This window comes from Taeniopygia guttata, chromosome 28 (genome assembly GCF_048771995.1).
Source record: "Taeniopygia guttata chromosome 28, bTaeGut7.mat, whole genome shotgun sequence".
Taxonomy (NCBI): domain Eukaryota; kingdom Metazoa; phylum Chordata; class Aves; order Passeriformes; family Estrildidae; genus Taeniopygia; species Taeniopygia guttata.
In genome coordinates, this window is record NC_133053.1 from 2793693 (window position 1) to 2820432 (window position 26740).

At 59.5% G+C, this 26740-nt stretch overlaps 3 protein-coding genes across 3 annotated transcripts; 2 read left to right on the plus strand and 1 right to left on the minus strand.

Annotated features, from left to right (window-relative positions):
- Positions 1-3003: 3003 nt before the first annotated feature.
- On the minus strand, positions 3004-12185 carry LOC100229925 (hippocampus abundant transcript 1 protein). The gene is made up of 12 exons (XM_012571255.5): positions 11838-12185; positions 11333-11428; positions 10823-10885; positions 9787-9914; positions 9278-9392; positions 8611-8829; positions 8272-8385; positions 7750-7821; positions 7411-7523; positions 7210-7307; positions 6532-6698; positions 3004-6449 (listed from the first exon to the last, which is right to left on the minus strand). The coding sequence occupies exons 1-12, from the start codon at positions 12168-12170 to the stop codon at positions 6240-6242; spliced, it is 1728 nt and encodes a 575-aa protein (XP_012426709.4). The 5' UTR covers positions 12171-12185; the 3' UTR covers positions 3004-6239.
- Positions 12186-12271: 86 nt separating this feature from the next.
- Positions 12272-19616, plus strand: SHC2 (SHC adaptor protein 2). The gene is given in 14 exon segments (XM_030256592.4): positions 12272-14405; positions 14407-14890; positions 15275-15345; positions 15708-15768; positions 15949-16068; positions 16163-16216; positions 16373-16424; positions 16595-16721; positions 16865-17045; positions 17129-17195; positions 17289-17453; positions 17670-17971; positions 18107-18245; positions 18373-19616. Coding segments are annotated over 13 exon segments (1917 nt in total). The 5' UTR covers positions 12272-14301; the 3' UTR covers positions 18236-18245; positions 18373-19616.
- A 1930-nt stretch (positions 19617-21546) lies between these two features.
- On the plus strand, positions 21547-25618 carry C2CD4C (C2 calcium dependent domain containing 4C). The gene has a single exon (XM_072919456.1). The coding sequence runs from the start codon at positions 21963-21965 to the stop codon at positions 23229-23231; it is 1269 nt and encodes a 422-aa protein (XP_072775557.1). The 5' UTR covers positions 21547-21962; the 3' UTR covers positions 23232-25618.
- The last annotated feature ends 1122 nt before the right edge of the window (positions 25619-26740 follow it).

Sequence of the window (26740 nt, forward strand, 5' to 3'; positions counted from 1 at the left end):
TCCTTAAAAAGGCTGTTTTCAGGGATGGAATCAGGTGTCCCTGTGAGGGTCGGTCTTGTGGTACAGATGGAGAAAGTGTCACCACAGAGAAGGTGTTGCACACCCTGCATTATCCAGCCTCAAGGCCCTCAGCATCTGGCCTGGCTCCACGCTGGCTCTGGCCTCACTCCCTCCTTCCTGCCCAGCTCCCCGTGGAGGGATGAGTCCTGTTCTGCCCCATCCCACCCTGCCAGGCTGCAGCCAAGGCTGGGGCAGGTCCCAAAGGGCTGAGGGAGGAACGTGCCCATCTCTGCACCCAGTGTCATCCCAGGACCTGGGCATTTCCCATCTGGAAACTGTTCTGAGAGGCAGCTCCGTGCACTGGGCATGCCAGGCATCCTTTCAGAAGGTCATGCCATTAATTCTCTTGAGGGTGCAGGAGGCCTCTGAGCAAGGAAAGTGCTCTGTAAACACTTCCCACCAAATGTGCACACTCAGCCGAAGCAGGTGATTAATGATGCTGGGGTTTTTGTTCCTTCCATCCTGTGTTAACAGAGCCGCTTCCCGGATTTTCCAGCAGCCACCAGAGCCTCCCTGCCCAAACCTGGGACAAGCCATGGCCAGGGCTGCTCCCACCCTGCCAGGCTCTTCCCAGAAATGTGTCTGGGAACCTTGAGGACACACACGTGGTGCCAGGGTTTCACTTGCATCTCTCACAACCCTGATTGCGGCACCGGTGCGATGAGAAAACCCCTGAATCAGTGTCTGAATGAGAGCTGAGCATTTATGGAACCACCTCATCTTCAAAAGACTCTTCCCCAGACCTTCCTGGACCCCAAGAAATTAGCAGTTACCAGAAAGCCCCACACCTTGTGCTGTACTTTGTTCTGGGGCTCGGAGTGCCCAGAGCTGCCTCAGCCACCCAGAGGAAATTGGAGTCATGGAAACCTGATAATCCTCCAGTTCCACAGAGCCAGGGGCTGGTCAGGGGACTTGGGGCAGCTCAGGGGACTTGGGGCAGCTCAGAGTGATGTGGCAGAGCCCCCAGGACAGCTCTTGCTCACCCTGAGTAGTAAACCTATTGTAAATATAGGTGAACGCGGTGGGAATGATGATGTTTGACTCTAGTTTAGAAGGCTGAATTATTTCTTTATTATTACTATACTAGATTACATTAATATACTATTTAGAGGAGATACTAAAACTACATACCTATTTTTCTAACTACTATATCTAACTAACAACTTGCGACCTTTTCTCTAGAGTCCAGCCACAGATGGATTTGATTTGCCATCAGGTTCAAACAATCCTCACCAGAATCTAATCAAGCCATCACCCCAGGTAAACAATTCTCTAAACATATTCCACATGGGAAAAACAAGGAGCAGAAATAGAAATTGTTTTCTCTTTCTTCTCTCTGTGCTCTTCTATGAAAACACTTGAGAGAGAGAAGAATGTGCCTGCAACAGTGGATCCACCACCTGCTTGGGCCCTGTCCTGCACGGATTCAGAGCTTCCCCCAGCCCAGAGGAGCACAGGGACAGCACCAGGCTGCGTGCACAGGGCAGAAGGAGCAAGCTTACTCACCAGCAGTGTTTTGCAGCCCACAGGAAGCCTCTGAAGGAACGAAGGGAACGCTGGATTTCCAGACTCGGGCCTGAACACCTTTCCTGGAAGCCGACTGTGCTTCCTCTCGCAGGACAACACTTTGTCCAGAGATGTTGCTCAGGAAACAAAACAGTTCAGTGTGGAGACACAAAGCACCAAGGGACGAGCGCTGGCTCCAGCACAGGATACCCCTGGAGCCCCTCGGGTTGGGGTCTGGCCCCAGGCTGCCACCAGAAGGGACAAGGCTTTGCCACTGCCCCAGCAGCCACCACACCAGGGGATAGCGTGGTCAACAACATCCTGCACTGCAACACCTGCCCTTTGTTCTCCAGTGAGCTCATGTGGGACAAGTTGGAGGTTTTCTCTCAATTAAAGATGGAAACAACAAAACAAAAGCTAGCTCCAGTCTAGAGGAAATACATACAGAAGCAACAGGCTGTGTAAGAGCTCATGTTTCCAGGATACCATCCATCAAGCACCACTTTCCATCCCAGAGCTGGCTTGGATGTGGTTATATTTTTTGGGATTATATTAGTCACTTACAACCATCCTCAGCCACCACAGAGTGCTTAAATGAGTCAGATAAGATCTAAATTAGGCCTGGCTGAAAAATTAAGACAATAGAGTCAGGGCTACTAAAAACCAGTCCAGGAAGAGGCTCCAGTGGGGCAGGCTGTGGGAATCCAGAGCTTCCCTCTGGCTGCCCTGGCAGGTCTGGGACCCTGGCAGGGGTCAGGAACCCCCCTGGACAGAGCCCCCAGAGACACTGGCTGTGATCTCTGTCCATGGAAAAGAGTTTTCAATCTTACAGGATGAATTACAAGCTCTGAGTGTTTGATATAAGTAATAATTAAGTGTGGCACGGGTGCAAAAGTAAAATTGGGTGTGCCTTGTCCTTTTTCTCCTTCTTCATGCCCTCCATGTTTCACTGTGGTGTTGGCATTTTTCTGTTGGTTTAGGCTGGGAACACACTGTCCAACGTAGGTGACAGATATTGGCACGTTATTGTAAATCCAGCACAGGTAGTTTGTGGTATTTAATGTTTGTACCATCCCACTGAGGGCAGAGCCCCACACGCTGCCCTGCAGGACAGAGCTGCGGCAGGGCAGCAGAACATGTTAGAGATAAACAGAATAAACAACCTTGAAACAGCACAGACCAATTATGGCTTCTGCTTTGGCAGCGGGGCTGACAGACAGAGACTTTTACAATCTTGGGATCATCAATACCTCAGATTCTGACAGCAGGCAGGAGCCAGGGACCTGCTTCCCATCCTGGGCTGGTGCAGAGACTGGCAGCCCCGACCCAGCTCCCCCAAACCCATCCCACATCTTCACATAATTCTCAAGGGGAATTTATATTCTGGGCAGAAGCTGCCTGGTACCACTGGTGATGGAGAGGAATAAGGACAGAGACTTTTGACACAACAGGAAAGCAGCAGTTTAATAAATAATCCATCAGAGGGAGAGATTAGCCAGTTCCAAACACAACCTGAACTGAAATAAATACATTTTATCGTTAGCTTAAGAAAGAGACACAAACGCACGTGATGGTGAACTGTGAGAGAGCAGAGGTGGGGCCAAGTGCCCACACTTTAAAGATACCACAGCTGTAAACAGCCTTTGGAGTGCAGAAAAAGAATAAAAACAGGGAAGTAAAAAGTTACTACTTCGTAAAATTAATGGCAGAAGAGAAAGCAATGGTGTAACTCAGGTTTTTAATGCAACAAGATCAGTTGAAACTCACTTGACCTGCCAGGACTGCTGACAGGCAATTGAGATGATTTTTGCCTCGTGTTTGGGCACTGCTGTTACCATCCCAGGCTTTAAGTCCCTGCAGACAAATCCTGGGAATCCCAAAGTTAAACAGCCGGGCTCAGGCACTGCGCAGCAGATCAAGCAGATTTTAAGAAAAGATTCTTTTTTTTAAAAAGTTGCGTTTTCATATAAAGTAACAAGAATTGGCAAAACTAGCTGAATGCTCCACACAGCCTTTGCAGCCTCCACGTGGGATGCTGTGGAAGCACCAGCCCTTCAGAACAAGTTGTTCTTCATTTGGCTCTGGTAACTTCAGCTCCAGCACCGCCTGGCCCAGCTCCTGCTCTGTCACCTCAAGGCAGAACGGTGCCGAGGGAAGGGGAGCACCGGGCCAAGGCCCCACCAAACCAGCTGAGAGGAACCCCAATAGGGTGGGAAGGGATCCCTGCACCTCAGAGAGCCCCTGCTGCCAGGTCTGCACACCAGCACAAGCCACCTTTCTGTTGGTAATGGCACCTGTAGAGGTCCTGCTGCTGCCTGGTGCTGTACCCCCTCCATCCACCCGCTGCCATATCCCCACCCCAGCTGCCCAGTGCTGTAACCCCACTGGTGCCCAGTGCCATCACAGCAGGTCACCAACCAGGCCACAGCCCCTGACCTGGCAGTCACCCGCTGGCAGCACCTAGCCCCAGGTTTGGGGGCTGACAAAGGGACCAAAACAGCATCACCAGAAGCTCAGGGGTCACATCATGACCTGGGAGAGAAGATTCTGGACAGTTCTGGGGTCTGAGGGGAAGGAGAGGCTGAGAGGACACAGGCAGCAGCAGTGGTGAGAGGGAACGGGGCCAGAAACACAATGGTTTCAATAAACTATGCAATAAGGGAGAGGACTTTTAAAAATATATCTCTATATACTTTATATCATATAAATTACGCTCGTCTTTTCGTAACGTGTCCCTATATTGTACCCGTGAAGCTCCGAGGTAACGATTCCATGTTTTAATTCATCTGTGTGTGAGGGAAAAACCTACTTCAGCTCACTTTAACCCATGTAAATCACCAGATTACCAGGACTCGGGGAAAGTCCCGTTTAAAAAAGGCATTTTTGTGACCAACAGAGGTGGGGGAACTGCTGCCTGTAAGTGCAAGTGACAGGATTTCCTTCAGGATAAAAGCTTGCCATGCACACACAGTACTGACCATCCCACTAATGTTTGGGAATTGGGAGTGTCGCCACAAGGAACTTGGGAAAAATGGGAGTCACGGCAGGTCAAGGAACTTTCTGCTGGCTCTGCTCCCCAGACCTGCAGCCAGACCCATCTCAGCATCCCTCTGTGTCCCAGCTGCTCCTAGTTCTGAGCACAGGAGCTGCCACCAGGCCAGATCAATACAAAACAAACTGTCAACTCACTTAAATACCCACCTCTGATAACCAAATGGCATTTGCAGTTGCTGCAGTGTGTCTGCAAAGATCCACGATGTAAAGGGCCAGCACTGCCTCCCTTTGGCTGCTCCCCCCTGGGTAACCTTCCCCACACCCACAGAGAGGGGACCCCAAACAGAGAACAGCCAAGGCAAGACTGCTTTGGCTGCTGCACCCTCAGTTCCTTTAACAAAGGGTTCCTGAAGTGTCCTTGGTTTGGTCCTTACTTCCCAGAACTGCTCAATGCCACCACTTCTTATTTACTCAAATCAGAACAATTGTTTCCTGCCCTCTGCCACATTTCTATAAACAACCACACATTCCCTGTTTGCCTCAGCTCCTTTCACAACACTCCAAGCACCTCCTGCTCTTTCTGAGCACAGCTGAGCCTGCAGCAGAGGCTGCAGTTCCACTGTTCCATAAACAAAAGCCTCCACAGCAGGCTCAGAAATGCCACATGGAATCCAAACCCCTGAGTCCAAATCAACACAGCCTTCACCATCAGGATCTATTGGGTTGAGAACAAACCAGCTCTGGACACTCTTTGGGTTTAGCACCAGATGGCAGGAGCCCAGGGACAAACCAGCATGTTTTGTACAATGCTCAAAGTAAACAATCATTTCTCTGACCCTTCTCCCAGGAAACCACGCATCTCCAAAGTGCTCAGCACAGCCAAGTTGTTTCTCCAACCTGCCAGAGAACTGTATCTCCTAAACAACCCTCACAGCTCCAGGAAAAGATTTCTGAAAAAAATCTTCTACCTACTGCCCACGGAGGCAACAGGCAAATGCCACCTCAGAGTGACAAGAAAATCAAACAGAACCACAGCTGTTGTGGCCATCCAAGTGCTTGTAATTCATGTAGCTGCCCTTCTCACACCTGCCCATTCTCCCTTGTGTCAGCTGCAACTTCTTCATTTTTATCCTCTTCATCAGAACATGAAGTCAGTAGATTTCTATTTTTTTGGTCTAAGTTTCACTTGGGGCAGAATGGGGAGAGGAAGCTCAGAGCTGCACTCCCTGTGCTTGACACACACCCTGTCCCCTCAGTGTCACCAGAGCGTGCAGGGGCGGGTGCCAGCAGCAGGAACAGCTCTGTCAGGGATGGGGCATGGAGCAAATGCCACATTTGATCCCAGGGGCAGCTCAGGGAGCTCCCACCAACCACAGCCCACGCTGGCTCCACCTCCAGCAGCGAGCAGAGCGTTTGGCAGGGCACACTGGGGCAGGTTTGCTTTCCAGAACTATCCCTCCAGCGGAGCAGCTCTGTATCTCCCCTTTCCATCAGCACCAGGTGATACAATTCCATTTTTGCACCAGCTGGGTGCATTTGGCTCGAAGGGAAACCTCATCCCTCCTCAGCAGCTGTTAGTGGCACAGTCTGTTACCTTGGATCCCTCTCTCCCCTCCCCAGCTCCTGCTGAGTCCGTCCTTGGTGCGGAGTCGAGCCGCAGGGCAGGTCCCCGTCCCACCTCACACGCTGCTGTCCTCCAGCAGGGGCTCCTTGCCATCTGACCCCCCAGCTGGTGGGCTGTGGGGGTGGGCCTGGGCCCCTGTGCTGTGCTTCTTGTGGCTGCCTGACCTCAGTGCCAGGCTGTGCTCCGGAATGAACAGGGCCACCAGCAGCGACAGCAGCACGGAGCACGCCCCGAACAGGAAGGGTGGCCCAGGGATGATGCTGCTCTGGAGACAGAGAGAGACGGGAATGATTCAAGCAGGAGGGCAAACACAGCCCAGCAAAAGGAGTGAGAAGCTCAGCAGGTACCTCATCTGTAGGGTTGGCCATGTTGGGTTTGGAGGCCTTGCCCAAAGTTTCCACCTCAGCCATTTCATTCAACTCCACGTGGAAGAGATAGAAGACAAAACCATAGAGTGCTGGCCCCAGGCCGTTACACAGACCCCGAATTCCAGTGATCATCCCCTGCACCACACCTAAGGACAGAGGGAAGAAGGGGGGAAATGCCTCCAGCTTTCCAAAGAAACTTGTTTTATTCGAAGATACATATTTAGAGATATTTAGAGACAGGATCTGGGCTGATGTGCAGGGGGAGGGGTTTGCTGATGAGCAGCTTCACTCAGTGCCAGGTTCTAGAAAAATCTGTAATGCTGGGCTTGCTGCTTTGCAGACTGAAATAAGCATGGGCACATCAAGCAACAATTTCTAATTAACTAGAATTTAATTGAGGACTCGGAGATGTACAGTGAGGCAGGCAAAATGCAGCAGCCTCAGAGGGACAACACCAAACACCCACTAGCACGACTTGGGAGTTGCCCAGTACAGCACCAGCCGTGGTCAAAGATAAGAGTGGCAGTACTGCTGTGAGTAGTGACACTCCACAGCTGGCACAGATGTTCCTGCCCACCCCTCCACCACCACAGCCTTGTGCCAGCTCAGCACCTGCTGGGATGAACCCCCCCATCAGATGGGTCCCCAGGCACTCACCCTGCTGGTCAGGGTCCGTGCTCCTCGACACCATGGCACTGATGGCTGGGAAGGTGATGCTGGACATGGCAGCCACAGCTCCTGCTGCCCACATCATCCTGGGGAGGAAGGAGGCAGCTGTGAGGAGCAGCCCTGTGCCCTCACCCTGTGCTGCAGGGTGGGAGCAGCCACAGAGGGACAGAAATGTGGAAAAACCCTCACCAAGGCTGCGATCCAAAGCCATACCAGGCAAGCTGCAGGATCTGGAAGCCTAGTCCCAGGAGGATGGTGTTTTTATTTCCTATGGAGCGCATGAGAATTCCCAACACGACTGTCTGGAAAGAAAAACGGGTGTTTTCATCAAGGCAGGGGCAAAGAAAGAGGGAAACAACAGGAGACAAGAGGACAGAAAGCTGAGGGACTTTTATGGGTCCCTCCCAATTTAAGATCTTCTCTGTTTCTGTGGCCACAGGAGTTCTGACAACTCAGCGGCCCCAAAATCAGAAATTTTGGACATTCTTACAGCAGACTGCTCAAGCCAACACAGAAACTGCTTCTCACCTGAGCCAGTATAGAGAGAATTCCAACCACACCGATAAAGGCTGCTACAGTCTCTGAGGAAAAACCAATGACCTGTGAAAACATCAAAGAGGGACTTTTCAGGCAGATTTGTACCAGATGACAAGAGCATCAATGTCACTCATGTCTACTAACTTGCTTCTCAGGGACCTGCACATTAACAGCCACTGCCCCTGGGCTGCCACAGGAATAAAACAGATTTTCCTCTGGCTGAAGAAATGGTTTTAAATCACTGATCTCCCCTTGCAGTGCCTGAAGGTGGCACAGCCAGGATGGCCAGGCAGACACCAGCAAGGAGCCAAGCCAGGCCTTGCCCCTGGCAATGCTTAGAGCAGTCAGCAGGCTCACACATTTTTCAGGAGAGCTGGAACAAATCACTGTTTCTTACCATTTCAGCTTTACTGATTTATTGGCCAAGAAAAGCCACCTTGGGACAGGTGACACAACTCTGATTGGATTTACAGGGCAGGACTTCCTGCACACAGAGCTTTGACAGACACTGACCTGTCGTAGGTACAGGAAGAAGCTGGAGTACTGGCCAGCCTCGGGCAGGTAGGAGAGAAAGACGGTGATGCAGATGAGCAGCACTGTGGAGTCCTGACCCACCTTCCTCAAGGACTGCAGGGAATGAGAAAAAATGTTTTAAAAATTGACTTTATACCACTGAAAAATCTCCAGGTACAAAACCAGCCAAACCAAAAGCGTAACACCTTAAAAGTCAGCAGGACTAAAGAAAACATTAAGCGTTACCAGCACGCAGGAAAACAGCAGTGTTGGATTTTCTACAAATTTTCTACAGATTTTTGACAAATCCATTTCTCACACAGCAGCAGGCTCACTCACAGCGAACGGGTCAGCTTGTTCCCAGGAGATTGGGGCTCCCCAGGAGACTGGGCGCATCTCTTCAGGCAGGGACTCGGGCACAGCCAGCAGGATGAAGCCAATATCCAGCAAAGCCACCCCTGAAGCCAGCACAACCACCAGGGTGTCACCGTAGGCTTGGGACAAGTAGGCGCCGATGGCCGGGCTGGTGACCAGGCTGGCAGCAAACGTGGCTGACACCTGGAAGCACAAAACATCCCTACAGCCTCTTCTTTAGAGCCCATTTCCCCCTCCCTAGCGAGCCAGGGGAACTCCTGGGTACTCCTGGAACTCATCTTTGATGGAGAGGTAACTAAGAATTCACAGGGATTCTCTTGGTGCACCTGGGCTGGGTTGTAGCAAAGGGGAATCAAAGCTGTCCTAGCAATTCCTGTATGGTTCTGTCAGTAAAGGTACAGGAAGGGCAGGATCACACCAAGCACCACAGGTTCCCCTTCCCTGGTGTGGAAAAGGGAAGGGCCAGGCTGATTTCTACGACACAGCCAGCACTCAGAGAGGGCAGAGATCAGCCTCCCCCTCAGAGCTAAATCCCAAACAGGACAAATCTCCCACCCTAATTTTGGATCTCTCCTACCTGCAAAGCCCCAAATATTTCTTTCAAAGCCAGGCCAGTGACTCAGCTCCTTACCAGGCCGTACGCCGTGCTGCGCTCATGCTCCTGTGTGATATCAGCAACATAGGCAAAAATCACAGAAAAGGTGACAGCAAACACTCCAGACATGGAAATGACAGCAAAGTACCACCTGCAAGAGCCAAGGCACAGTTAGCAACCACACCACGGTCCACAGCTGATGAAGCAGAGCCTCTCCTTGTTTTCCCTCCAGTCCATCCTGTTCCACAGAACACGAAGATGGAGTCTTGGTCTGGAGAGCCCTGAAGTTTTATCACTTATTTTCCCTAATAGAAATAATGCACTGAGCTGGGGAACAAGCACAGAGGACAGACCAGCCCTTCAGTCCCAACTGAGCCCCCCAGAACCAGACAAGCCAGTCTCTAGGCTGAGCATCCTTGTCCATTCTTGAGATGGATGAGACTCTTCCATCTCATCCTGAAAGGAGCACCTGCAAACCCTCCTCCTTCAGCCTCCTGCTGCTGCCCCTGCTCAGAACCCTGGGGCTCTGCTGAGGGTGAACTCACCACGGGCTGATCTTCATCAGAGGAATTGGTGCACACGTGAAGAAGACGGTGAGGAGGAGGAAGGATTTCCTGCCCCAGACATCAGAGAGAGCACCAATCAGCGGGGCACTTAGGAAAGAGAGCAGACCCTGGCATGGACAGACAGACCAGAGGACAGAGAAACCCCTCAGTGAGAGCTTTCAACAACATCAGGAGGAGACAACCCATTCCTGATTGCTACAAGCAGCAATGCTGTTAAAACAGAGCAGTTTATTCAACTCCCCACATCCTTTTAGGGAGGGAAAACCAAATCCTCGACCAGCAAGGCCCCACTGAGCACTCCTGCTCCCTGCAGAGCTCTGCTGTGGGCACCCAGGCAGCCCTGCCAGGACCTGGAGAGCTGCTGGCACAGCTCCAGAGAAAAGCTTTCTCTTGTAGATGGAGACAAGACAGACACAATGAGAAGCCAGGGCCATTAAGCACAAATAAAATTATTCAAGGCCTTTCCATGTCTCCCAAGCCCGAGGCAGGCAGGGCAGAGCCTTTCAGTGCTGGGGCTGTTTTCCAAGATCCTCTTGCCAGAGACAGCCCAGAACTGTCTGTGTTGCCTGATTCCCCAGTCAGAAGACAGGACTATTGCCTGTTCACAACTGTTGCCTGCAATTCTGCTCTGGGAATGCTGCTCTAGTGCAAGAAGCTCCCCAATCCCACAGCACATTCCCACCTCCTGCCTGGAGATCACTGAGGCCACTTGGTTTCAATTTCTATCACTAATCAGTTTAGATGTCACTGATTTGTCATTCTGTTATGCTCCAAAAGATGGGCACAGGGCTGATCTCATGCTGGTGAGATTATTTCCAGCTGAACCACACAGCTGCTGTAACTCCTGCTTAATAAAATCAGCTGTCTGTGTCCTTCTTTTTGCATCAGGTTTGCCAGAGCCCACCCAAAGTGGCCAAATATTGCCTGACACCAGCAAATTATATAAATAATAATGGCTTGTCCTTCTTGCACCCATGGCAGATTTAAAGGAAATCCTGGAAGGAATATTCCTTACCTTGACTCCATGAATCAGACCATTCATCAGGAACGTGTGCTGAGGAAAAGTCTGGTGTAAGACCTGGAGGGAAGATAAAACAAAACTAAGTGAAAAAGTCAGAGCTAGCAACTCCTGCAAAATTTCTGTAAGCATCTGCCAGCCAGAGGACTGGGCAGGCAAAATCCAGGGAAAAAGGGAAATATCCTGCCAACAATGCCTCCACGTAAAGAGCTCTGCCTGCTTTTTCCAGTATGGAAAACCACTACCTTTAACACTTTCCAGGTCTATAAATCACTCCAGCATGCTCAGAGAGCCTTTCCCCATCACCTGAACTCCCTCTGTTTTTTGGGGGTTTTTTTATGCCACCACATCACTTCTCTGCGTGTCCCTTTGTGCTGTCTGTATGTTTAATTTGCATTTTATATTACCAGACTAATATGTCTAAATGTTTTTTTTATTTTGCATTGCCAAACCCTCCTTTTCCACAGCTCCCCAAGGAAAGGTCGTGGTAAGACCTTAATGACTCACCGTCAGCATCGGCGTGGTCAGCAGCCCCCAGGCAAAGAACTCGAGGAAAATCACCACCACGGCGTGGTACACGCTGGGCTCCCCGATCCCCTGGCGCTGCAAAACAGCAAAGCCGAAAACCTTTCAGCATCCCCGTCCTGCATCCCGGAGACTCACCCAGCTCAGAGCATCCCGAACGCAGCGAGACACGCTGCTCTGAAACCTTCAATCCACAGAGCGTGCGGAAATCCAGCCCCAGCGGGCCGGTGGGCGATTCCCTGCCCCGGTTTTGCTGCCCAGGAACGGGAGCGCACCGGGAAAGCGGCGCGGAGCCGGCAGTGCAGCGCATCCACGGGATGCTCCAGCACCCGCCGGGACCGCCGCGTCCCGGGGCGGCGGCGGCGGTGCCCACAGGAGTGCGGCCCACCGGGACAGCCCGCACCGGACACCGGACACCGGCACCGCCCCCGCTCCTCTCGGTGCCGGTCCCCGCCATGCCCCCGGCAGCCCCCGGCCCCGCGCTCACGCCGGCCCCGTCCCGGATCACGATCTTCTTGGCCAGCAGGACGCTGCGGTTGAGCCGCTTCTTCTTCTTCTTCTCGCCGGTCATGGCGCCGCCGGGCCGCTGCCGATCACCGGCCGCCGCGGCTGCCCCATCCTCCCCGTGGCGGGCCGGGCCGAACCGGACCGGGCCGCACAGAGGCCGAGGCCGGGCCCGGCACCGGAGCCGGACCGGCACCGGGCGGGGAGCGCCGGGCCCGGCGCTGAGGGGGGAGGGCGGCGGAGGGGGCGGCCCCGCCGCTGGCCCCGCCCCGCACCGGGAACCGGCACTTCCGGCGCGCCGCTCCTCGCGCCTCATTGGCTGCTCCGCTGCTTCCGCATCGGCCGCGCTGGTCTGTGATTGGCTGGGCGGGACAAGGGGGCGGGCATTTCTCGCCGGGTGGGGCGGGGCCGTGACGTCACGGAGCGGCGGCGGCACCGGGAACGGGCGGCGGCACCGGCAGCGACCCCGGGCCCCGGGGCGCCTCTGGGAGCGGCGGCTGCTCCGCCACGGGCACCGCTCCCGCCTGCGGCGAGCGGCTCGAGCAAGGACATGTGGCCGCTCCGGGGCTGGCGGCACCGGCGGCTCGGGAAGGGCCGCGTCTGCCCCGTGGCGGCTCTCTCGGTACCGAGCTGCTGGCTCTGTCCTCAGCACCGGCATCCCGGGGTGGTGACAGCCAAGCGCCTCCCCAGCGCGATCCCATCCCGCCCTTTCCCCGGAGCCCGGTGCCACGGGTCGGGGGCAGCTCCGTTCCCGGTGCCGCGGGTCGGGGGCAGCTCCGTCCCCGGTGCCTCCAGGGCTTGGGGCGCGTCCCAATTAATCCTGCACGGGCCGGAGGGCGTGTGGTGCTGATTACCTCGGCGCGGGCTCAGAGGAGATTAATTGGGCTCATTTAGACCAGCTTTGTGCCCGCCCGCTCGAGGTGGCCACCGGGCAGCGGGTGGTGACCACCGGGGATGCCCGGAGGGGTCTCACCGTGGGCCGGCGAGAGGCTGTCAGGGCTCCTGCCCGCCCCCGGAGCGCTGGAGGCTGCGATCCAGCCTTTGTGCACGGAGGTTTTCCTTTAAGCAACGATTAAACCCCAGGGAAAGTCGCCTCGGGTAACTCCACCTGTAAGATGAAAGTAATCCCCCGGTTTGGCGGAGCTCGGCACCGTTGGGCAGAACGCCCGTAACCTCCCCAGAGAGGCGGTGCCCTCCTTCGCTGAGCCCCAGCCCCCGGGAACGTGCCCCCCCAGGCTGGGCAGGGACCTGAGCCCCCCTTGGACCCTCCTGGAGCCGCTGATAGGAGCACGGAGAAATCTGATTTATTCCAGTGCTCTGCAGCGGCTTAAAAACAAAACCAAGGAGAGAGATCAGAGAGTTCCCAACATGGCAACAGCAGATGTAATTCTATTACCTTGATTTATTGATCGCACTTTAGAGCAATTACAGGCTCTCACCCCGTCACCTGCCCGGGAGCAGGAGACAGCGAGGAGCAGAGACAAAGGCGCTGTGTGATCCAGGGCACGGCCAGCCCCGGGGAGGCTCCGGTGCTGTTTGTGCCGGTTACCGGGAGGGCTGGGGGCTGTTGGACCGAACAGCGGCCCAAGGAAGCTCCTCGGGAGGCTGGAAACAAGCGCTGAAAGGAGCCTGTGGTGCTGCGGGGATGGAACCCCAATGTTAAGATCGCTTTGGGGATGGAGGGGGCGCAGGCTGGTGAAAGGTGAGGGTCCCGCACAGCCGAGCAGCACTCCAGCCTGGAGTCCTCTGACCCGCTCGAAAAACAGCCCCGGGGCAAAAGCAAGGGCGAATCGCTCGATTGAGGTCAGAAAGTCCCTTTAAGGTTTTTATGGGATTTTTTCCCCCCCTGCTTGCTGCAGTTACAAGCAGAAAAAACAAGATGATGTTTGTGCTTTTTACTGCCTGAGCCCTCCAGACAGATATAAACAAAGCGGGAGTCAGATCTGGCTTTGGAGGCGGATGAAATCACAGCGAAAGAGACCAGCGGGCCGGGAGGCACAGAAGTAGGGCAGCCCGCTTGTGCATCCAAGCCTGGCCGAGCCCTCCCCCGCCTCCCCAGGCCAGCCCTGGCCTTCTGCAGCGCTTCCCGGGAAATGCAGGGGTGGAAAGAACAGAAAATGTCCCTGTCGTGGGCGAGGGCAGTGCCGGGACTGTGACCCAAAACGGGAGAGGGTCACAGCCCGTGCCTCAGCCCCGCGGCTCCGGGAGGGGCTGTCACCCCCTCTGCCCGTCCCCGCCATCCCCGGGCTCCCGGCGCTTGTGGCAAAGCTGAAAACTCGCGGGGCTCGCACGGCCAGGGGGGTTTAGAGCAGGACGGAGCGCAGAGCGTGGGTGGCTCCGGCCCCACGAGGCGCGGGGGGGATGCTCGGGTGCGTGGGGATGCTCGGCTGGGCGGGGATGCTGGGCGGGACGGGGATGCTCCGGCGGCCGCGGGTCGGGGGCGGGGGATGCGGGGCCGGCGGAGCAGCGCTCGCACCATGACATCAGCGCGGCGCGGCCCCGGGGGAGCGGGCGGGGGGTGGGAACCGGCGCGGCGGCGGCGGAGCGGAGCGGAGCGCGGCCCCGGGCATGCTCCCGGAGCCCAAGTATGACCGCTTCCGCGACGAGCCGCTGACCGCCCCCATGCCATCGCCGGCCCCCGCGCCGTGCCCCGCGGCGGGCGAGGAGCCCGAGCACGGCACCACCTTCTGCGCGCTGCTGCCGCGGATGCCGCAGTGGAAGTTCCCCGGCTCCAGCGGTTTCCTCGGCCGCGGCCCCGCCGGTGCCACCCGGGACGCCCCCGCCGCGGCGGAGTCCCCCTCGGGGCTGGCGGCCGTGCTGGGCGCCTGCGAGCCGCTCTGCGCCGCGCCCTGCGCGCTACCGGGCGGCGGGCGGCCGCGGGCGGCGGCGGGGCGGGCGCGGGGGGCGGCGGCGGCGGGGGCCCGGCCCGGCGGCGACGAGTGGAGCCGTAAGGGCAGCTTCATCCGCAAACCGGCGCAGGGCTGGCTGCACCCCGACGAGCGGGTGCTGGGGCCCGGCGTCTCCTACATTGTCCGGGTAAGTCCCGGGATGCGGGAGGGCGCGGAGACCCCCGCCCCAGGCGTGTGCGGGGCTCGGTGGGTCCGGCCGCTCCTCCCGAGGGCTGCGGGCAGAGCCCTCGCTCGAGTCCCCCGCTCACGGCTGGACCGGAGCAGCCGCCCCCGGCACATCACGTCCGTGATGGGGCTTGCTGGGCCGTGGAGCCCGCCTTGGGACTCCAGCCTTGCCAGCCTCTATGAGGCTGTGGGGTCTTAGCACGGGGTTTGGGCATGTGCTGGGGTGTTTTGGGGTGGGGGGTGAAAGCTGCTGTGTGATCCCTGGAGCTGGTGTGGAAGGCTCTTGTCCCTAACCCCCGGCCTCTCCTCTCATCGCCTGCCCTGCTGCGCTGCTTTCCCCCCGCAGTACATGGGGTGCATTGAGGTGCTGCGCTCCATGAGGTCCCTGGACTTCAACACCCGGACACAGGTCACCAGGTACGGCCCCTCAGTGCCACTCTCCTGTGCCCCGGTGGCCCTGGGTGCTCCCCGTCCCCAGCGTCCTGTGCAGGGAGGGGAGCAGGGCCCGGGGGAGCCGTGTCCTGCAGGACCCACCCCGCACGCAGGGACACGGACCAAGGGCACTGCCGCAGATCAATGGGTGGAAAGAGGAGAAGGGAGGAGGCCCCAGCTGGGATTACGTACTGGGCCGTGACGTGGGGCAGCGCTGCGGGGAGGCTGCGGTGCCTGGGGCTGTGGGGGCTTGTGCCACCAGACCCCACAGAGCAAAGTGGGGGGAAGGCAGCTGGGAATGGCTGGGGGTCTGGAGCAATGAGCAAGCCAGGCTCTGTCCATTGCAGGGAAGCCATCAACAGACTGTACGAGGCAGTGCCTGGTGTGAAGGGCATCTGGAAGAAGAAGGTGAGTTTCCACTCATCTTGTCCATCCCTGGGATAAGCCAAAGCTGTGGGACAAGGCACCAGGGGTGCCTGTCCAGTTTCTGGGCCTGGGGCCTCTTGGGTATTCCCCCCTTTCCTCATTCATCTAAAGAAACGTGGTCCTGGTGGTCTTTGTTGTCCCTACCATCCTCTCCCCTGTCAGGCTCCCAACAAAGCCCTGTTCTCCATCCTGGGCAAGAGCAACCTGCACTTCGCTGGCATGAGCATCGCTGTCAACATCTCCGTGGATGGGCTGAACCTCATGATCCCCACCACGCGCCAGGTGAGTGTTCCTGGGCACACAGTCCTGCTGCCTGCCAGCCTGTGAGCCAGTGGTCCCTTTGCTAACGCCCCCCCGGGCCATGTTCCCCATGCAGATCATCGCCAACCACCACATGCAGTCCATCTCCTTCGCCTCGGGTGGGGACATGGTGAGTCGTGCCCACCCCGGGGTGCTGGGGACAGGGACTGCCAGCTGAGCACAGGACGTGGCACTGGGGATGAGCTGTCCTCTCGCCCTGGCACCTCCAGCCCTGCTCCCCACAAAGTAGCAGGACATGAGTGCTGATCTCCTCCTCTGCCTGCAGGATACCACAGATTATGTCGCCTATGTCGCCAAGGACCCCATCAACCAGAGAGGTGACACCGGCCTCCTCGCCTGGGGGCTCTGTGGAGGAGGGACGCACTGCGGGGTGGAGGCTGGAGGAGGAGATCCCTCCTGGAGAACACTGGGGGGGGCTCAGGGTGGTCCTGGTGCAGCGATGGCAGTGTGGGGGAAACACTCCGACCGTCCGTCTGTCCGTCCACAGCCTGCCACATCCTGGAGTGCTGCGAGGGGCTGGCGCAGAGCGTCATCAGCACGGTGGGACAGGCCTTCGAGCTGCGCTTCAAGCAGTACCTGCACAGCCCCCCCAAGGTGGTGGTACCCCCAGAGAGGTAGGGGGGCGGGGGGCCCTGCTGCACCCCTGTCCGGGCCATGTCCCCTGGCTGGGGGTGGCTCTGGGGACCCCTGTCACTGCAGGGCGTGGGGATGGTGTGAGCCAGGCAGGGCGTCCCCAGCTCACCCCTCCCTGCCGCAGGGCGCTGCCTGCAGAGGAGTCAGCCTGGGGGGAGGATGAGGAGGCGGCTGAGCACGACTACTACAACAGCATCCCAGGGAAGGAGCCCCCCCCGGGGGGCCTGGTTGACTCCCGGCTCCGCCACAGCGCAGCCCTGGGCCACGTCCGCACTCAGCCCTCCAGCTCTGTCCCCCCCAGCCAGGTGAGCCCCTCCGAGCCGCTGCTGGCCTTGCTGTGAGGGTCCAGGCAGGGCCCCCCCAAGGCTCTGACTGTCTCCTTTCCTAGGGCGGGTTAGCAGCCAGACGAGAGCTGAGCAGCCAGCTGGGGCCACCTTGGGAGCTGGAGAACCAGGGTGGGTACTGCTGGGGGTGGGGGGAAGCCACGAGCTGGGGGGGTCCCTGTGACTCTGCCCAGTCCTGGCCAGTGGTGATGGCCGTCCTCGCAGGCCAGCCCTGCGACGGGTACCTGCAGGCAGACAGCCACAGCCTGGGGCCACGGGACTACGAGGAGCACATGTACGTGAACACGCAGAGCCTGGACGCCTGGGAGCCCGAGCTGCTGCCTCACGGGGCGGCAGAGGAGAGCCCCAAAAAGGACCTCTTTGACATGAGTAAGCCGCTGCCCCGGGGGGAATGGTGCAGAGCGTGCTGTGGAGTTGTCAGGCTGTGCCAGCAGCTGTCTGGGTCACCCAGCACAGCCCCGGTGGGTGCTGGCACTGGCTGAGTCCACAGCAGCGCCCTGCAGTGCGCTGGGGGTCTGTCCACGCTGCAGCCCAACCCTGCCTGGTGCCCTGGGTGTAACACCCCACAACCCCTGGATCCCACAGGGCCGTTCGAGGATGCCCTGAAGCTCCACGAGTGCATTGCAGGGGGTGCCAGCAGCCCCCCCATTGAGGACCAGTGGCCGAGCCCCCCGACACGGAAGGCCCCGGTTGCCCCCACGGAGGAGCAGCTGCGGAGGGAGCCCTGGTACCACGGGAGGATGAGCCGGCGGGATGCTGAGAGGCTCCTGCAGATGGACGGGGATTTCCTGGTGCGGGACAGCCTCACCAACCCGGGGCAGTACGTGCTGACCGGCATGCACAGCGGGCAGCCCAAGCACCTGCTGCTGGTGGATCCCGAGGGAGTGGTGAGGGCAGGGCACGGGGGGGAGGGCAGGGCACGGGGTGGGCGGTTGGGGTGATGGGAGGCACGGGGTGTTGTGACTGGGTGCTGTATGAGGGGCAACTCTCCTGAGTTGAGGACCGCTGTGCCCCGGCCGCAGGTGAGGACCAAGGATGTGCTGTTTGAGAGCATCAGCCACCTCATCAGCCACCACCGGCAGAACGAGCAGCCCATCGTGGCGGCAGAGAGCGAGCTGCACCTCCGCCAGGTCGTACAGAGGAAGCAGTGATGCCAAGGGGGTACGTGAGTCCCCGACCCGCTCCCCTGGCTCTGGACTCACCCTAGGGCAAAACTGGAGTCCTTTTGTGCTCCCCTTCTCCAGTTGTGCCTGGACTCTGGAGTCAGGCTCCCCATTTTCCTCCTCAGCAAGGTTGTGTGGTCTGCAGGCCCTCCCTGACTGCTGCCTGCCTCCATCATCTGCACGGGGCGCCCTGCCCAGCTGGACACAAAGACGTTTAATTCCACACTCACAGGTGAAACGCTCTTGGGGTGGGAACTGCTCAGTGGCCTCAGCAGCAGGGATGGAGCCTGAAGCCATCTCAGGCAGGGCTGCCCCCACTTGCCCCAGCGCTGGAATGGGGGCTGCTGGATGTTGCTGTAGCCCCTGGCTCGGCTCTGCCCATGGGGCCAGGCACGACCATCTCTTGGACGCTGGTGCTGTTGGATGTTCCTGTTGGGGACATCCCTTTTCAGCTGGATTTTCCCCAGGAGTGGCTGCCACATGATGCTCCATGTGGCCCCAGGCCCCTGCAGCCCTCCCCAGGCCAGGGCTGGGATGGAGCTACTGTGGGAAGGTGCAGGGCAGGGCTGAGCTGCTGGCACTGCCTCACCAGGTGTCCCATGGCCTGTGGGGGCCCCCTGGCCAGCTCGGGGCTTTGGCAGGTTTTTGTGGCACACACGGCCCCCTTTCCCTGCCCTGTGTCTGGTGCTGGGCACAGGTTTGTGGATTGGAATACATTTCTAATTAAACCTGGAGGTGAGCAAGGAGCACAGGCGGTTCGTGCCACCCCTGGGCATGGTGCTGGGGTGTCTCCATCACCACCAGTTCCTGCTTGGTCTAACCTTGGCCAACCCATCCTGTCCAGTCACGCTTATCTCTGCCCCTCTGGGTCACCCCGTCCCCCGTGGATCAGCAGTGTCCTCCTGGCTACAGAGTGGCCTTTGGCACCCAGGGCTGGCCCTGCACGGCCTCTCCTCCTCACACCTGGCAGCTCCCTGCCCTGCTGGCTCCTGCTGCCTCCACCTGGAGCAGCACACGGCCACCCAAACTGGCCCTCCTGGGGTGGCTCTGAGTGGCACAAGGCAAGCTGTGACCCGCTAGTGACCATGGCAGCCAGCAGAGGCAGAGCTGTGGCTGGGCCTGCCTGTGGCTCCTGTGGTACAGCCAGTTGGGGGGTCCAGCACCACTCCTGGCTGCTGTGGCCTGTTCTGGCTCTGCTCTGCGTGCCCAGTGCTGCTCCAGCACCCACCTCGGGGAGCAGGGTCACCCCAGCACCCTCAGCCCCTCGCTGGGGATGGCCTCTGCTAGACAAGGCGTCCAGGCTGGCCAGTGCCAGCTGAGCCAATGAATAAAATAATCCCCTAAATAAAGCCCAGTAATGAATGCGTAATTTTCCATTGATAGCTGATTCCGCGGGGACATGGTGCTTCCATCTCAGCTGCTATTTTCTGTCGTGGAGTGATGCGTCTGCAAAGATAATTGCACTGCTCCCTCAACAGAGGCAGGGAAGGGCAGTGAGGGCCCCAACTTCCTTATTTCACTGCTGGAGAACCGAGCCTGGCTGGTTCACCTGCTGGCGGTGCCTCGCCCTGCAGCCCCGGGGATGCCGCCCTGAAGGGATGAAGGGCTGGTGGGGTGGATGTTTCAGGGGTTTAACCACTTTGACTGAGGCTGGTGTGTGGTGCCAAGGGGTGCAGGGGGCTCTGTGCCTCAACCCAGACCTGGGAATGAAGGGCTGCTGCTTCTTCAGCCCCTGTGATGGGAAGGCTGCAGCGTTACAGGAAGGCTGAGGTGTTTTGGGAAGGTTAGGAAGCCACAGAAGAGCAGCCGCAGAGGACGTGGCCTCCTTGCCCTCCCAGGACCTTGGAGATCTCGCTGACCAACCCATCCCCTGCACCTATCTCAAATGTGCGGGCAGCAGACACGCCCAGATGGGTTTTTCAGGGCGTCCTTGCACAAACCCTTTCCCACAGCAGGCTTCCCTCCTTGCCAGCTTCCAGCAGGTGGTAGCACACTGCCGGCTGCACCGGCAATGTCCCCAGCCCTGCCAGCCCCTGCCAGCGTCCCCAGCCCTGCCGGGGCGCAGCCGGGCAGCCCCCAGCACCCTGCTGCCCTCCGTGCTCTGCGGGCACCGGCCCGGGCTGCGCGGCCAGAGCTGGCCCGGCCCCAGCGCTCTTTGTTATCTCAAGGGAACTCAACCATTTCTGCACCTTGTTTACCCGCAGTTTCGCAGGGTGGAGGAAAAGCAAACATCGGCCTTTTGTTCACCAGCTTCCCCTTCCGTGAGCCTCGTCCTCCTCCCCCGGGCTCCATCTGCCCTCTCCTCCCCGCAGAACCCGGCTCAGCATCCCGCAGGCAGAGCCCGGGGTCCAGCCAGGAGCTCGCCGTGTTCCCCAGCGCTGTCCGTGAGACATCCCAGCCCTCGGGCTGGTTCGGCACGGCCGGACTCCGCTTTTTACCAGCTCCAAGTGCCAATGCGGAGGGAGCCGGGGCCTCCCGCAGCATCCCCCGCGGAAGGCGCTCACCACACCAGGCTGTTCTTCCCGGCCGTCACTGCCAGCCCCGCGCTGCTGAGGAATGATGGTGCCTCCCGGCAGCCTGACGGCATCCACAGGGCAGCAGCTAGGAAGGAACAACCTCCTGACCCTCTTGTGCCACCGTCCCTCTCTGTGCATCCCTGTCCCCAAGGCTGTAAATCCCCGGGGGACCGGGGCTGGGCCCGAGCACTCGGTTGAGTCTCCCGAGCCCCCGCAACACCGGGGCTTGCTGTGATGCTCCGTGAACCCTTCTGACGTTTTGTCCCGGTGTCCCCACCACCACCGCATCCCTCCGGGGGCTGGTGGCTTGTGTGACATGGGGGAGTGTGACATGTGGCACTGCCCCCTGACCAGCTCCTCCTGGGCAATGTTAAACCACTTGATGAAACAACTCAGCCCCGAGACGCTGCTGGCTTCATTCGGTGCTTTGAAATCAAGAGCTGGGAGTGGGGAGCGGCTGCACCCAGAGGGGAACAACGGCGCTCCGGTCTGGGGGCACCGGGAGGGCGGGAGGGGTGGAACGGGGCTGTCCCGAATTCCGCTCCTGGCCCCATCCGACACTCCGGTGGGAACACGGCCGGGTGTCCCGGGCCCGGGTTCCCGCACCTCCCGAGCATCAGCATCCCGGGGCCTCACGGTTCAAGTCCCGGTCCCGCTCGGTCCGGGTCCCGGTCCCGGTTCCAGTCGCAGAAATGTGGGGGCGCCGCACTCGGAGGATTACGGCGGCGCGGACGAGGAGCGGAGCCGCTGCCGCCGCCGCCGCCGCCGTATAAAAGCGCGTCCGCGCCCGCCCCGCCCGGGCTGCGGCGGCGGCGGCGGCTCCGCTCCAGGTGCGGCGGTTCCCGGCAACGTCCCGCTCGCGGCGGCGCCGGTCGGTCGGTCCGTCGGTCCCGGCGTCGCGTCGCGTCTGCCCCGTCCCAGCGCATCCCTCGGCGCCGCCGGCTCCCCGTCCCCCGGGTCCCCGCTCCTCGCGGCCGGTTCCTTCGCGCTCCTCCCCGGGCTGGCGGGTCCCCGTGTCCCTCGGCGCGGCCGGTTTCCTCCCGTCCTTGTCCCGTCCCCGCTGCTGCCGGGTCCGGGTCTCTCCGCTCTGCCGCCGGTCGCTCCCGGGGCTTCCGGCTTCGTCCCGCCGCTGCCGGTGCCCGGCCCCCGGTGATAGCGTTGCCCCTCGGGTCTCTTCCAGCCCCACACCCGGCAGCAACATGTGGCTCCTGGAGCGGCTGCGCGGGGTGGCGGAGAACGGCGGCTCCCGGGGCGCGGGGACGGAGGAGTCCTCCCGGGGGTCCCGCTACAGCAACGTGCTCACCCCCGACAAGATCCCCGACTTTTTCATCCCGCCCAAGCTGAGCGCGGCACCCGCCGAGGCCGAGGGCTCCGAGGTGCCCGCGGCCGCTGCTCTGGGCGCCTCGGTGTCAGAGCAGGACCTGGCCAAGCGCAAACCCCCGCGCAGCCCCCGCCCGTCCAGCCGCTCCCGGTCCCGGACCAGCGGGCGGCACATCATCCAGATCGAGACCGCTGAGGACTGGAGCGAGGGGAGCTGCGGCACCAACGCGGACCCGCAGGCACAGACGGCCATGTCGCTGCCCTACGTGCCCAAGGCGCAGACCTCGTACGGCTTTGCCACGCTGATGGAGAGCCCCCACACGCGGCGCAAGGAGTCCCTTTTCCACAGCGAGCACAGCAGCCTGTGCCCCTCTCCCGTCACCTCGCCCAGCGCCCAGCGCAAAGCCAAGCTGAACGGCGAGAGCGGCCGCCGCACCCCCGCGGACCTCGGCGCCGCCCTCATGCACCCCGGCCGCTACTTCAGCGGCGGCGAGAGCGACACGGGCTCCTCGGCGGAGTCCTCGCCCTTCGGCTCCCCGCTGCTCTCCCGCTCCGTCTCCCTGCTGAAGCTCTTCAGCCAGGAGAGCCAGTCCAAGGTGATCAAGCTGAAGCACTCGGTGGCCCGGAACAGCTCGCTGTCCACTGATGACAGCTCGGCCGACACCAGCCCCAGCGCCCAGCGCCGAGCCAGGAGCGCCCCGGCCGGGCCGCAGCCTCCCACCGCCCTGCTGCCCCTGGAGCTGCCCGCGGGCCGGGACCGGGACCGGGACCGGGAGCACAGCCTGCGGCTGAGCCGCGGCGGGAGCCTGCGCCTGGCTGCCGAGTACGACCCCTCCAACGCCCGCCTGCGTGTGCGCCTCGTCTCCGCCGAGGACCTCTACGATGCCCTCGTCGACCTGCGCAGCATCAACTGCTGCGTCTCGCTGTGCCTCAACCCCGGGAAGCTGCAGAAGCAGCGCAGCACCATTGTCAAGAACAGCCGCAACCCCGTCTTCAACGAGGACTTCTTCTTCGACGGGCTGGGCCCCGGCCACGCCAGGAAGATGTCCCTGAAGCTCAAGGTGGTCAACAAGGGCAGCAGCCTTAAGCGGGACACGCTGCTGGGGGAGAAGGAGCTGCCACTCACCGCCCTCCTGTCCTGCCTGTAGGTATCTGCTGCCAGCCCCGGAAGGAGCCCTCCCACCTCTGGGGCCGGGGCGAGGCAGGGCGGCCGGCTCTGTCCCCCAGCCCCGCTGGAGGAGGGTTTGGAAGGGCCTCTGAGGAGGGCCGGGGTCGTGGCAGGGTGTGGGGGTCCCCAGGAGTGGTGCTGCTGCGGGGCTCTGCCAACAGCAGCTGGCAACCACAGCCTCTGCCCCTGCTCCCCCCCGGTCCTGCCCCGGGGCTGCGTCTCCTGGAGCCCAGCAGAAAGTGGGGAGCCTCCAGCCCGTTCACCACCAGGAAGGATGGAAGCACCTGTTGGACTCTTCCCTCCCTGTGCCTGTGGTCTCCAGCTGCCACCAAACAGGTTGGAGGTGGGTAAAGCTCTGTAGCACACTTACGGGCACCTCTCAAAGCCCCAGCACCTGTAGTCAGGTGACAGCTTTAATTTAAAAGACAAGTTTCTGGTGTTGGAAACTGCGAAGAAAATACTGCAGAGGTGACCCGAGAGTGGGCCAAGGGCGGTCATCCTGGAGGATGAGTCAGGTTTGTGGCTTTTGAGCCTTTCCTGGACTCGCTCCAGCCCTGTGAGGCTGCAAGGTTGGCTTGGTCTGACACCTGCAGCCTCCCGGGCTGCCCTCCCTGCCCACCCCAGCACTGTCCCCCACTGCTGACCCCCAGTGGGAAACTGCTCGTGGAGCTTTGGGGGCTTTGGTTTGCCCAAATCCAGGAGGCTGTCAGTGCCTTTCCCCTGCCCACGGGAGGGAGATGCCGGGGGCTGGCACCTCCTGCCCTGGGCACATGGGTGGTCCCAGGCAGCGTCCCAGCAGTTGTGCTTGCTGACAGAAGCTGAGGTGACAGGAGTAGTGTTGGGGCCATCCCAGGTGAGGCTGGGCAGGGGGACAGGCTGAGGCTCCACAACCCTCCATCCTCCCTAGTTTATGAGGGCAGAGGGTCTTTGAAGTGGCTGCACCCACTGGGCAGCAGAGATGTGTCCTGTGGGGCCACCAAGCTCCTGTGCCCAGGGGGATCTGGCTTCTCAAAGTGACCAACCTGCCTTTCAGTTTCCTTTTTGGGGGGGAGCGAGGTGCTCCCGACCCTTCCCATCCCGCCCTGTCGCCCCGGCTGACGGGCTGGGGACAGTGGGGGCGGGGAGGATGCCAGCCGGGGCATTTCTGCGGGTGGATAAACCACGCTGCGTTGTTGTTTGGTGTGGTGTCACCCTTTGTGTCGGGCTCTGCATGTTTCTGTGCAGGGAGCAGGGTTTGCAGCGCTCCCGTCCCCCGTCCCCGCCTGTCGCAGCACGCGTGGACACACACGCACGCGTGTCCCCTCCGTGTTAACCTCTGTGGTGGCAGTCCATGTTCCTTTATTTGTCCTTTTGCAGCAGATGGCAGATCTCAGTGTTGACTATTTATATCCGAGGCTGATCTTTCGCAGCGTTTTTCTTTGTCTGTAAATATGTCCCAGGTAGGCGAGGCACAGCTCTGACCGCGCCGTGTTTGCATGTCGGGGGGATTCAGGGTGATCGTGGCTGTTTGCTGAGCTTGTGGCTGAAAACACGCAGGACATAAGGAGCTGACATGTCCATCCTTCACAGGGAGTTCCCCACTTGAGGCTTCCTTGTGCTCCCCCAGGAGCCAGCACAGGGATGGTCCCCAGCCCCAAAGTGCCCTGGCCCATCCTGGGGGCAGAGGAGGGCTCCGGGGAGGGGGGATAGGCAGAGGTGTCACACCCCGGGGTGTGGGGGGAATATCCTGCCCCTGAGGAGGTCTGGGGTACCAAGGGGAGCCTGCCCAGCTGGCCTGACAGCCCCAGCACACCTCACCCTGTGCTCCCTGGGGTGCTGTGCCTGCGAGGGGCTGGGGGGACCCGGCTGCTGCTGGGTGGGGGGGACAAGCTGCAAGGAGAGGGGGAGTGGGAGTGGGATGAAGGCTTTGGTGCTCTGAGAGGTTTGAGGGGTGACATCCCCCGCAGAAGAACCGCGTGCCTTTGGGTTTGGGGGGAGGAGGATGCTGAGAGCAGGACCCCAGGCTGCTCCTTGGGTTGAGGCTGACCCCAGGGGGAGGCCCAAGGGCCTGGGGACTCCTGTCCTGCCCCAGCCCAGCCTGTCCCAGGGCTGTCCTGCTGGAGGTGGGTGTGTGACCATGCAGTGAGCCCCGGGATGAGCTGCTGTGAGCCCTGCCCTGTGCTGGGCTGGTGGTGTGGGAGCCAGGGCTGTTGCTTGGATGGGTCTCTCTGCTGCTGGAGCTATTTTCTATTGTTCCTGCTTTGATATTTCTGTGGCTGGATTTAATGATGTATTTTTGGAGTGAAAACATATATTAATACCTGAATGGAATGTTTGTTTACAGATGATTTCCTCTTTTTAGTGCAATAAAGTAATTTCTAAAACAGATGCAGGTGTGGCCCTGGCTCCTGCTTTCCCCAAGATATTTCCATTCTTGATGACTTCCTGCGGGGGGGAGCAGAGCTGGAACCTCAACACTGTCCAGACACAGAGCAGCACTGCTCTGCTGGGTGCTGCTCGCCTTTCCAGGGGCTCAAGGTGCTTCTGAAGCTCTTGCCCCGCTGCTGTGGGGTGAGGTGGGAGTGAATCTCCTGGTAGAGGTGGGTACATGGGGAAAGGAGCTGTTCCTGCTGGAGGGGGCACTCAGGGCTGTGCTGAGCCACGGCATTGCCAGCTCCCAGGGCTGTGCTGAGGGAGAGCCCCTTCCCACGCTCTGTGGGTGTCCTTCCTCCTCCTCCTCCTCCTCACCTGCTCCCCCATCCTGACCCCTGCAGCGCTTCTCAGCACTGGTGATGAAGAAAATGGTGATGGTTTTGTTCTCACCACTCCCAGGCCCCCCCTGCCCAGCTGACAGCATTCAGGTTGCTTTCTTTTCTCCCCACCTGCCACTTCCAAATCTGTTCCTAGCCAGATGCTGCTGAAGAAAAGAGGAGTGTTTGCCTGTTACCTAAATACCATTTTTCTAATTTCCACAATTTTGATAATTTGTCATTTTTGGTAGCTATAGAGGCTGGGTGGGAACAGATCTGTTGTCTCACCTCTGGCCCCCACAGGGGTGGTGAGAGCAGCTTGGTAGGTGCTAATAATTTAAGTCGTGCTTTTTCTAGAGGTCCAAAGATGCGGCAGTTAGTAACAAAATGAGGCTGATTAAGTTAGTCTGAACCAGAGTGGATGGGGTCAGCCTGAACACACAAAAATCCCTGGAAAGTATTCAACATTTGAAGCGCTGGAAGCAGCCAGAGGGGTGGAGAAGGGTATCTTGTGGGGGAAGATTTAACTCTGAATTTGTAATTGAGACACGTGGGAAGGAAATGCGTCTGCCTCGCTGGACCTGGGAGGGCTTGGTCATGCTGAGAGGAGTGCCTGTGTGGTTCCCCCCTCATGCAGCCCCCCAAATAATCCAGCTAGCTCAGAGATAAGGGGCTGTGAGGGGAGGAATATCAGGAGAAGGGTAAAGATATTCAAAAGAGGCTCTTACCCCAGGGTAGGTTGGTTCAGTGATGTCCATGG